Source organism: Equus caballus, chromosome 1 (assembly GCF_041296265.1).
Source record: "Equus caballus isolate H_3958 breed thoroughbred chromosome 1, TB-T2T, whole genome shotgun sequence".
NCBI lineage: Eukaryota > Metazoa > Chordata > Mammalia > Perissodactyla > Equidae > Equus > Equus caballus.
Window position 1 is genome coordinate 42,392,951 of NC_091684.1, and position 12,688 is coordinate 42,405,638.

At 38.1% G+C, this 12,688-nt stretch overlaps 1 protein-coding gene across 4 annotated transcripts in view; it reads right to left on the minus strand.

Moving 5' to 3' along the window:
• A1CF (APOBEC1 complementation factor) overlaps positions 1-12,688 on the minus strand; it is an 81,579-nt gene that overhangs the window by 13,187 nt on the left and 55,704 nt on the right. For 2 of the 4 annotated variants that reach the window (XM_070225058.1, XM_070225045.1), the window contains 3 exons: positions 8,497-8,594; positions 3,760-4,033; positions 1,588-1,769 (listed from right to left, as the gene is read on the minus strand). In XM_070225058.1, the coding sequence (XP_070081159.1) occupies positions 1,588-1,769; positions 3,760-4,033; positions 8,497-8,594 (554 nt within the window). Of the gene's footprint in view, positions 1-1,587; positions 1,794-3,759; positions 4,034-8,496; positions 8,595-12,688 lie in introns of all 4 variants that reach the window. The other 2 variants (XM_070225050.1, XM_014733382.3) reach the window with 1 other exon arrangement.

Genomic DNA, 12,688 nt, shown 5'->3' on the forward strand with positions numbered 1-12,688 from the left:
TCTCTTGTCTTTTTGGTGATGACCACTCTAATAGGCGTGAGGTAATACCTCACTGTGATTTTAATTTGTATTTCCCTAATGACTAATGATGTTGAACATCTTTTCATTCACCTGTTGGCCATTCATATATCTTCTTTGGAAAAATGTCTATTCAGGTCTTTTGACCATTTTTTGCATTATATTCACTTTTCCATCTCCAACACCAAACACAATACTTGGTGTGTAATGGATGACAATAAATAGTTCTTGAACAAAAAATGATTACTGTTAATCACTCTGATAAACGTTGTCTTTTTAAATTGCCTGGATAGGGTTAACAGAAAACTTAAATGAAATAATTTGTATGTATAAGAAAGCCATTAATCTTACAAAAATAAATACTTGGGGTGGGCCCTGGGGCTGGGTGGTCAAGTTTGTGTGCTCTGCTTTGGTGGCCCAGGGTTTTGCCAGTTCGAATCCTGGGCGCAGACCTAGCACCACTCATCAAGCCATGCTGAGGCGGCATCCCACATAGCAGAACTAGAAGGACCTACAGCTAGAATATACAACTATGTACTAGGGAGCTTTGGGGAGAAGAAGAAAATAATAACAATAATAAAGATTGGCAACAGATGTTAGCTCAGGGTCAATCTTTTAAAAAAAATAACTCAAGGTGAGCTTTTAGAAAACCAAGTTTTCTACTTGATTGTGATCCTAAGGCTACTTCCATAAATTTGGGGCTTATACATTTAAGAGGGGAGTAGGAAGTTTCCTTTACGATGCACAGTTTAGTTTACAAACTAAACTATAACAGTTAACAACTGGATGTTGGTTATTCAGCCAAAGTGTCGCTGCAGAGAGACCAGCATGTACTCCACATTCATAGGGAACAGTCTAAGGGTTAACATAGACCCTGTTTTGTGTTCATTTTAACTCTGTTTGTTATTAAGTTTCCATAATGGAACAACTTTTATAACTTTTAATTTTCCAATAATAAAAACCACAGCTCCAGGCAGAAACATGGAAACTTAGAACTGTGAAATGAAAGCAATAAAACCTCACCATAATGCCACTGCCCAAATATAATAATTGCAGACGACTTAATTTGATACGACTGATGGCACGTCATAGTATGAGTAATGATATTGCCATGGATAGCGTGATGTTTTCTCATAAACACAGTGTTTCCAAGAAAATGTCTCCTAAATAGTCTCTTCATTCCCTGTCATGAGTGCTCCTCATTTGCCAACCAACCTGGCTCACATATGATTGGCATTTCTTTTGAGCTAAGTTCTTTGCTTCATATTATTTTACTTAAGGTATTGGTTGATAATTCTTAAGAGCTCTCAGTATCTTCACCTTTCAGTGGAAGATTATTTAAGGCGTCAAACTTTATAATTAAAAAAAAAGAAAGTCTAAAATAGAACAATGGCACTCAACACTCAGCCTTCTCTTGCACTACATTATGTTCACCGGTCACTTTTTCTACTTAAAAAAACAAAACAAAACAATAGCCCAAGTAGGAATCAAGTCGAATCATTTGATTAAAGGTAAATGATGGGTTTTGGTCCAACTTAAAGAAACTATGTCTGGAATAACATTACCTACCTGGGGAGCAAGTTTAATTCCTTGGGGTTTTAAAGTGACAGGATTCATTGGGGTGAGCTCCATCCCAGGTAAAAGATCATAGAGTTTGTCTTCTCTCTTGTCTCCTTTGACCTGGTATCCACGACCCAGGCCTGTGTATGCCAAATAGCCACGGCCACCCAGGCCTCTCACTCCCGCAGCCCCTACAGGTACATTCATGTAAATTTCTAGGAATGTAAGAAGGCATTAAACTGAATCAAACCACCAGAAATCAAACCACCCTGAATCTTACTGTAATGGAAAAGTTAGCCCAAGTCACATTGATTATTGCCTTGAAGATGGGTAGAAAACTCTAGGATTCTAATGTAATGAAACTCAACATAAGGGAAGGTTCCTCACAGGTGCCTTCTTTTTCTTTTAACTATCTATGGAGGAAACAATACTATCAAAATGTACATGAGCAACTTTAACACTTTGGTACAGAGAAAAATTTTGCAATTTCTGTCTTCAGTTAACCTTTTATTGACATTTTTCTGTAGACTAGTAAATATTGGGAAGGTGTTTTGTAAAATATCCCAGCTTGATATGATCACATGTATTAAAATCAGTCTTGCATTTTTGTCATCCATCAACAAATCAGAAGTAAATTCTAGCTCCCCCAATAATTCCAGCCCCAATGACCTATTGGAAAACCAACATTTAGAAAGTATATTTTCAAGTTCACCATTTTCTCTCTCATGTTCTGTCAATGTGAGGCTTAAATTTCCATTGAGTTTCATTAATAGATTCCTTTTGATTTTTTTGTTTTGCCACGTTGCTACTTTGATTTCCTACTGGTGGCATAAAAAGATAAAAAAATTAAATTGATTACCCTTCATCCATGAATATCATTCATTGATTCCTTTCTTGTTATAGGACAAATATTTTTTTCCCTTGAAGTGGAGTTTGTTTTTTTCTTACATTACAACTGGTTGACAACTTATATTTAACATATGGATTGTTTAATGATGTGATTTTAGGTTATAAATACATAATGTTTTCATGACATAATTTGTCATTGTGTAGACAGATTATCCTGAAGGAAATCCTGATGATATATTTTGCATTACAATTTTGGGTAGAGTGATTGTATAATGGGCATGGAACTTTTAAGGATGTTGAAGACTAGAACTCCTAGGATGGTCAAGTCTGTTCTCCTGAAAAATAGTAAAACACAGTAAGATAATTGTTTCCACAGTAATCTGGACAGACCCCTTTGCTTCCAAGTCAAACCCCAGAAGAGATTTAAATACACCATTTGGTCAGTGAATCACCCAGACTGGTGTCATATTTGGAAGATAGAACTGGGGTTCTGTTGGCGTTAGCCAGATCCTAGCAGAACCACTCTGAAGGATCCTGTAGACAAAGGAAGGATTCCAGAGACAAACTAGTTTCTTGGAAATAAAAACGCTTTCTTTATCTTCTATGTTGCTTGAACCAACTGAACTCAGAAGACTGCTCAAATACTTGGAATTATTATAGGACTCAACAGGAAAGATTTTTTGCGTGGCAGTCAGATTGTTTTTTCTTTCTATTTGGACTTTACTATTTAGTTCCCCATATCCTGGAGAAATAAGTTGATTTCCTTAATAGTGTGGCTTTTTAGAAGTCACAGCACCTATTTCTCGGAGGAGGTCAGATGAGAACATCTCATGTATCTGTTAGAATATATTTATGATAATTTGTGATTTATATATGAAGATGATGCCACTGAGTCATCATCAAATACACAGGTGCCTTGGCATATTTTTGCTATTTAAGATAATTTGTTTTCACTGGACCATACTGCTCTTGCTTGGAATTTTGTAATGAGTCATATGTGACTGCAATATGGTGGTCCAATGAAAGGGGAGAAGCTAACAATTGTGGACTTGAGTGTTAGTTTGTGCAAATTTTATGGGCCCATGCAAAGATAAAATGTGTGCATTAGACTCATTTGCACTATATTCCTGCCAAGTTTTCTTAATAACCAGTTGTAATGTGAAAAAAGATTCCTATGGAAGGAAAACTATTGGTATAATACTTGATTTTTAATAAACGGTTAAAAGTTCTTTTCCCCCACTGGACCCATCTAATTTGTCTACGGTTGTTGCAATACAGATCATTTGAAATTTAAGAGTTATTCTAAGGAAGGCAAGAGCTTACTAGTGTTACCTCTAACAGAAGGGGCTCGGATAATGGCCCTGTTGCCAAGATGTCCTTTGGTGGCTGGGAAATGAAGGCTGGGAATCGCCGTGTAGGCTTGAGGGGTGTAGAATACAGGAGCGCCAAGGTAGGTTGTGGTGGGATCATAAACATGACCCAAAGAGTAGGTGTACTCTCCTTGGAGCATGGTGCCCCTTCCACCTGTGCCTCGGGTGTACCTAACATAACTGTCCTTGTCCACTGGTTTGGCTAGGGTCACTTCAATGGGGGAGCCATCCAGCACCTGTTGTAGAGAGCAAGAAAAAAACAACATGAGAAGCTATGAAGACAACCAAGTGTGGCTGGGCCCTAGTAACACATCTCCTTCTAAGTTCTATTTCTATTTCTATAACTTCTAGTTGCTGCTGTATTTACTGTTTCACTTGTATGTATCTTTTCTCTTCATGGGTTCGTGTTTCTGTGCCAGTTGAGTTTTCCCTGAGTGGTTTTGTTGGTAAATTGCATATAATCTGCCAACAGGTTTAAGAGTGACAAATTGGCCACTGTCCGTTGACATATTGGTTATAAATTTATCTGATGCAGTCACTGAGACAGAGAATTATGTAATATTTTCATGTGATATGTATTTTTTAAATTGCATTTTTATAAAATTATATAATTTAAGAAATTTTAGGTTAGGTATGGGTAGAATATAATTTCCACTGTCTGGAACAGTACAGTGAAGGTGAAAGGAAAACAATAAAGAGATCTATCAGTTGTTAACATCTTGGCATGGACGGCCCAGTGAGGCCTTTCCAGGTGCCAGCCAGCTAAATGTCTCACTCCTTAGAACAGATTCACAATAGGTAAGTTTTTGCTGGAAAAGAAGAGAGGCTCAGAAGTGGGGTCCTATTTAAGGAAGAGGAATCAATGAAGCTATTGCATTGTCCCTCATAGGTACTGCCTTGTGAAGCAACCTTTCGATCTGCTGAACAGTTGGGAACTAACAGGGATGGTGGGGGCAGTGTTGAAGTTTCTCAAGTATTGCACTACTTAAAACTTGCCATCAAGAATTATTGGAGTGCTTCTTTTCTGACACAAGTTTTTGACATTTTGCAAACAGATCCAGATGTTGAAGACAATGGCTGTGTGTAGATCTATATGTGTCACTCACTTTTATGTATTTGCTTGCATACACAAGAGACAAAGATAGTTCTCAACAAATACCTGATAGATTGATGTATTTCTTATCAAAGGGACAAGGTATTGTGAGGAAGCATTTGTGGGACTTCTTTCAAATAAGAATATTATGGGCCTCTGTTTTTCATAAAGAAAAGAAGTGATGTAAAGTGTTCTTGCAAAAATTGTCTTTCATAGCAGCTCATGATTTTTTGAGCAATTCAGTGGTTCCTAGATCATCGAAGTCTGCTGGACAAAGTTTGTGCTTCATAGTCACCCTGACTATTTTGATCAGCCTCTGGGGCAACTTGTCCCTAGTTTCATGTATCTACCCTGCTTTTTAGTAGCAGGAGCCAGTATCAAATATGTTAGATGGAATACACTGAGACATAGAATCCAGCTAATATTCAACTATCGTATATTGATGTTGATGTAAGTCGAAGAAATGGACTTGGAGTATTGAAGGAGTGGAGTGACCTTGGATATAAGATTATTTATCTTCAGTCCTGTCTCGAGGAAGATGAGAGACCCATATAGGTCTTTGTTTATAGGCACTTCCAAGTCAAGAGATGTTTCCAATGAAATGATTCTTTACTGCAAAGTCAGATTTCTTATTGTAATAAATTTTGTTTTGCATTCCTCTGCCCCCTCCAACAGTGTTTCAAACTCAGTATTGTATTTTGCTTATTTGGTTTAGACATTTCAAGAGCTAGGACAATATCTTATTAATCTGTATAGCCTGAAGTCCGGCAAAATTTCGTGCATATCCTAGACATCCACAAGTATTTATAGAATAAATGAATAATCATGTCGAAAGCTCAAGTCGTCACTTTTCTCTCCAAAAAAGCTTCCCTTCCTGACTTCCCTAACAACATTATCCTAGTCTCCTATACTGAAAACCTATAATGACTCATCCTTCTTTCTCACGGTTATATCCAGTCGGTACTTGGGTCCTTTGACTTCATCACCCATGGTCCTCTGTGGAGCTCTCTCCTACAGTCCATTCCCACCCTAGTTCAAGCCCTTATTTCTTCCCATTTGAGTGACTATGGTAGCTTTTTGCCAGCCCTTGTGGTTTAAGGGTTACAATTCGGTACTCTCACTGCCAAGGCCTGGTTTGGTTTCCCACTCAGGGAAACACACCACCCCTCTGTGGGTTGTCATAATGTGGTGGCTGTGTGTTGCTATGATGCTGAAAGCTATGCCACCAGTATTTCAAATATCATCAGGGTCACCCATAGTAGACAGGTTATAGTGGAACTTGCAGACTAAGACAGATTAGGAAGACAGACCTAGCCACCCACTTCTGAAAAACATTGTCCATGAAAACCCTATGAATAGCAGCGGAGCCAAAAGATGAGAGGATGGAGCAAAAAGACTGGCCAGGGTTCTGCTCTGCTGTGCACAGGGTCACTAGGAGTCAGAATCAGCTTGATGGCACTAACAATAAAATAGCTTTTAATTCATTCCAATTACATCTCTTTCCCTGCGCTATAAAACTTCAACTCTTAGAAAGTTAATTTCCCTAAATTGTAAATGTGATCATTACTCCACTGCACAAAAAACTTCAGTCTCATCTTATCTAGTAAATTAAATATAAATATCCATATGTATACTCAAAAGCCTTCATGGTTCCTGGACAAACTTCTTTTTGATTTTCTCATACCATATTATAATTAAATATAGTTATAATATTTAGTATATATTTAATAATAATATTGAATATATATTTAATTACATAATACATGTAAACATTGCTATTAAAATATCAAGCTATAAAAATTAGGAACAATTTGAATACTTTTCCATTGTAATTATTCTAACGTAATTATTTAGCATCTAATTTATGATTGACTGTCTCTTCTCAGCAATCATCACGTATCCTCAGGAATGTTTTCAAATTGAGAAACTCTAACCTACAAATTGTTTTCAAAGAAATAACATTTTTATGATACTAAATGTAATAATCAGTGAAGATGAAATAATATTTTGCTTCATAGACATGTACTTAAATCTGCATTAATTTTTGTTTTACAGTTTTCTTTTTGCATTTTGGGGTCAGTGTTTCTTTTCCCTGAGACTCAAACATTTCTGTAGGCCCTGGGGGAGTTCATATGCACGAGCCCCAGTGTGTCTGAAGGGCCTGAGCTGGGAGATCCTCTGCCTGCCTTCTAGATGCGCTCCCAACCATCTCTAGCCTCTCTGTACTGGGAACGTGTTCTCTATGGAGTCCTCTTCAGGGCTCCTGGGCCTTCTGGATTATGTTTGGATTTGGCCAATGGGGAGCCCTGGCAGGAGGTTGGAGAGAGAGATAACAGTGAGTTCAGGCCATTTCTTCTCCTGGCAACCTCTCTGAGAGGTCACCTTGGCCTGACTGTGTCCCTTGACCATAGATCACTACTTCTCTCAGAGAAACCTGCTCTCTACAGTTCTCTCTCCTTTAGCTTTCCCACTGCTTCTCCACCCATTGTCCCTTTGACTCCAGGAGGCCCACAAGCCCTGGGTTCCTGCACTATCTCCTCTGATGTCTCTACCCCAAACTCACCCCTTTGTAGTCAGTCTCTTTGCCATCTGTCTGCTGCTCGGACTGACTGATGCCAGACCTGACAGGTAAAACAGCCCTATGTGCATTATGTTCTAACCAAATTGATTTACTTTTATTGTTTTCCAACCATATCTTGCTGTTTCCAAATTCAGTTCTTCTGTCTAAGACTGCCTCTCATTTTCTGTTTTTTTCTTTTGGAAATCTTTCCAGGTTTTGTGGCTTCTCAGATATTATTTTCTCATATTCATGAAGACTTTCTGATTTTTTTGTGACCCACTCCTTCTTCCTTTGAATGTTCTCACCACTTTTTATCTTTTTTAAATGACATTTACCTGGTTGTGCTTTGCAAAGGTGTCTGTGTACTTGTCTTATTCCTCCGGCAGACTTTTAGCTCTTCAACAAGCATCTTTGGTATGATTCTTTGTGTGTCCCAGACATTATGTAGGATGATAAGTGGTCATGCTAAGTGAAGCAGGATAAGCTCCTATAGCTTTTTTTTAACATTTATTGGATTGATGAGTAAATATTATGATATTGGTTTCTACATACAAACCAAGAGTAAAGATATAGAAATTGGTTTTTGCCCAGACCATACTCTTGGCTAGGTGAAGAGATTCTAAGCCTTCCAGAGTTGGAAGATCAAACTCTGAGGGTAGAATGATAGCTACTTTGACATCTTTTCTGATCATTAGCCTCCAAAATACTGCACTATAAAGGTTATAATCTCTTTGGAGTAATGAGAAAAAATTTGAATTGGAAAAAATACCTTGAAATAATCTACTTCAATCCCCCCTTTCTAAGGAAACTGAGGGCAGTGACTTGCCCAAAACAGTCAAAAGAAGAGTTAGAGTCAGATGTATGAGCCACATCTCCATTGCATATGCCATCACTTCTCTATTGCTCATCTTAAATGGCCTGAGGCAGCCATGTCTGAGATGGAGAAAGCCTGAGTGCGACAGACTCGCAGAATTGTTCTTTTGAATAGAATTTCCACACCAAACTTTGATGGAATCTGTACATATTTTTTCTCTGTCTTGTATTACCTTCCCATGTAAGGCTTTCATAGCCTCAACTGCGTCTTCTCGGTTGCTGAAGTGCACGAAAGCGTAGTCTCGGATTTTCTTCACCCTCTCCACAGCACCTGTAAATGGAGTGAAAGTAGCCCCATTAGCAAGCTTGAGATAACACTGAAAACGATATATTTCAGCATTTGGCTTCCAAGAGTATTTGATTTTGGTTTTTTTGTTTTTGTTTCTGAGACTCAATATTTAGGTAAGGATCTCATTGAGAATACGTCATGTGCCCAAGTTTAAAATTCTATGCATTCAACAGAAGATTTTGTTTGTAATCTTTTTTTCTTTTTTTTTTTTGAGGAAGATAAGCCCTGAGCTAACTGCTGCCAATCCTCCTCCTTTTGCTGAGGAAGACTGGCCCTGAGCTAGCATCTGTACCAGTCTTCCTCTACTTTATATGTGGGACACCTGCCACAGCATGGCTTTTGCCAAGCAGTGCCATGTCCACACCCGGGATCCGAACTGGCGAACACCGGGCTGCTGAAATAGAACATGTGAACTTAACCGCTGCGCCACTGGGCCGGCCCCTGTAATCTTTTTACAACAACTATATTCTGCCTTATTATGATTAGTTATGAATTCGTGTTTTCCGCTTCCTAGATTATAAGCTCTTTAAAGGTAGGAGTGCAATCTTACTTTGTATATTATATAACATAAAAGATAGTAACTTATACATGGTAAAACATTTGTTGAATTGAGTCGAACTCAGTAAATGATCACCTTATAAACATGTATTTGGGTGATTGCCTTTTTAAATTTTATGGCTTTTTCTCAAGAAAAATAACTAATCTCTTTTGATTTATATAATAAAATTTTAGAGTTAGAAGACACATTAGCAGGGATTTACTTTAATTTTTCTTCAGTTCATTTTATCTTTATTTTTAACTCAAAGATTAGGAACCCATGGTTCTGACAAGGTGAGATTTATAAGAGTTCACAAAGCTAGAACTAGAACCCAGCTCTCCTATCTGCCTATCCAATACTCTTTTGATGATTAAAAAAAAAACAGTGGTCTCTGAAAGAACATTTGAGAACCAAGATAGTTCCTTACCGTGCTGCTCACGATATCTAAGGTTGGAAATGTGTACATACCCACTAATTCTACCTCGAGGAATGTCTTTTACAGAAGCACTCACACATATGCGAAAGAATCGTGCATAAGGATATCAATTACACCACTGCTGAAATAGCAAAAATTTAAAAAACTTAATGTCCATTTTCACGAGAGTGCTTAAATCTGGTACATCCATATCAAATAACACCAAGGAATCTTTAAGGAGAACAAAATAGGCCTAGATGTACTTACAAGGAAAGATTCAAGACCTATTGTCAATTAAACCTACCAAATAGTAAGTATAATGTTATATCACTTATGTTTTAGAAATCCCAGCCCATATATATGCGCACATAAATATGGATACACACCCACAGAGGAAGAGAACTGGGAAGGTAGAGACCAAATTGTTAATAGGAATTATTTCAGGAATGGGGAGAAAAGTTGGGGAGAATGAAGGGAACTTCTATATTGTAAATTACGTACTTTGGTATTTTACAAATATTTGCAATGTTTATTTATATTATCTGTGTAATAACAAAATAAATAACATCAGCCTAACCTACTTTTATGTAGAGGAACTGCGGTATATGTTGAAGTAACACGTAGAAATAAAAAAAGTTCCACCAAGATGGTTGCTTTATATTTTACATTTTATTATTAAAATGTTGTTAAAATATATTGTTGCTTACTCAGGTTTAAAAAACAGAACTCTTGCCTAGAATAAAGGTAAGATAGGAATTTGTTTAACACTAACTTGTTAGTTTAGCGTGCAGATTATCCTCTTTTAGTTACGCTCTCTCGGGCATATCTTAAGAGACCAGGTTTCCTTCTCCTGTCCTTAGTTTCAAGAGAACGTAGGATGAGACTTTATACCAGGGAGGATCAGGAGAGGAGAGAAGTCCTCTTTTCTTCTCTTTATCAGTTATCTATCCTCTTAAATTCAAGGACATTTAAGGGCATTCAAGAGCAATTAGAGTCTCTACTTTACCACATGCTTCAATGGCTATAAACTGTCTTCCTTTGGAATAATGGCAGGGCTGTAACGTGAGGATAATTTTAAAACATTGTGGTTCTTCTCTTCTGTCTCTCCACGGCATTTGACCCTTGACTTCTTATGACAATGCCTGTACAGAGCAAAACTGTCTGGCCAGGCTGAGAAAATAAATAAAGGTATCTATATGAGACCATGAAGCGTGGGACGTGTAATTAACTGAACTTCCAACATGGTCTCTATTCCTTCAGTGTCAGGTGGGGTAATTATCGTGACTCGACCCCATGGCTTGTTTTGGTAACTGAGAAGTAAGGGGGGGCCAATGAGTACTTCTACTTTTCCAGCCTTTGCCCTATTTGTTCTTCAGTGCCATCTTCAGTGTAGACTCCACTAGCTGTTAGCTCTCTGAGAACAGATCTGCTTCAGAGGCATCTTGGTATTGTCTTCATCCAGTTCCTACCTAATGCCTTGTTCATGGGGACTGCTCAATAAATATACGTGGAATAAGTGAATATTGTCAGTTAATTCACATTCCAACTTCTATCACCCACATTAGTTAGGTGGCATTTCAAATGATAGTGGGTTTAGCTGTTCTCAAATTCTGCTTGCAGATATTGAAATGGGCTTTTTGGAGCAATAATATCCAGCTTCACCTGCTTTTGGAAATCTTGATATATAAAAATTTAGCCTTATAAAACAGACAAATTAAAAATTGAGAGTTTATATCATAAAAGAGTGTTTTCTCTACAACAGTATTCACCACATGGCTTATTTTAATGTGCTCATTCTTTACTGTATAAGAGTTTGTATTTTGATTGGTCATCATTTGGCAGAGGGTCAGGCCATAAAATATCAGTGGTCATCCATCAGCAATGATGAGAAAGACGTTCTGAAACCATAATGGAGGAATTGGAAAAATATTACTCTGTTTATTATGAACTTGTCGGCGGCACATCAGTTACCTGCAGAGAAACACACCTGCAGCCCAAAGGGAAGATTATGAGAGGGCCGTGGTTCTCCAAGTGTGGTCCGCAGCCCAGCAGTATCAACTTCACTAGGGAGCTGAATAGAAATGCAACGGGTTGGGCTTCATCCCAAACACGCTGAATCAGAAACTCTGGGGGCGAGGCCAGCAATCTGGTCTAACAAGCCCTCCAGGTGATTCTGATGCCACTAAATTGCTTCAGGAAAGTCAGATTTTGTAGAATGACTATAATTGGAATTTCAGCAGATACCCTTAGGCTACGTGGTGGAGGAACAGACGTTTCAGGCCCCAGTTGGTGTTCTGATCATCATTTGTTTCTTCGAGTGGCAATATAATATTTTCGGGTTAATGAGGGTTAAAATAATAGTTGATCAAATACTTGCCAGGAATATTCAAGTTCCTCTGAGGAATTCAAACTTTGAAGAGAGTTTTTAAAGAGTTATTTTCCTGTTTCTCTCCACAAATTTTTCTAGGTAAGTATAAACATCTTTTTCACTGGAGAAGAAACTAGTTAGCTCTGACTTTTTCCTTCTAATCCTGCAGATGTCTGCAGGTTGTCCACCCTCTGCAATTCTTATTGTTTTGCAGAGTGACAAAAAGAAGCCACACATCATTACTGCGCCCTGAGAGTTGTGCCACCAGCCTCACAATGTGCTGTGGAATAGCTGGACGCACTAGGCCCAAAAGGAAAATGGGAGAGAGAGAGTGAGAGAGCAAGCAAGCGAGCCAGAGAGAAACAGATCTGGCGTTCATTATTTTTATTATAGTTAATAGGGCCTGGGTGTGTGTTTCTCTTCAATACGCAGACTCTGAAAGCTGATAACCAGTAAGTATGAGAGGAAGCAGCCTTTTAGTAGTTTCTCATTCTAGCTCTTTCCAAAAAAAATGGTAATGTTTTAATTAGGTAAAAATCAGAAGTATTATTCACTCTGGGAAGGTAGAAAGTCAACACAAATTGGGGGGTGGGGAGGAGCAACACTTATGCACACACATATCAGTTCCTATGCCCATAAGTGAATCAACTTTCAGGTCTCAGCTTACACGTCACTTCTAAACATGAGTCTTTTCTGCACCCAAGAGTAGGCTGTCATTACATCTTAAACTCCTTCCATACACACATCACACCTGT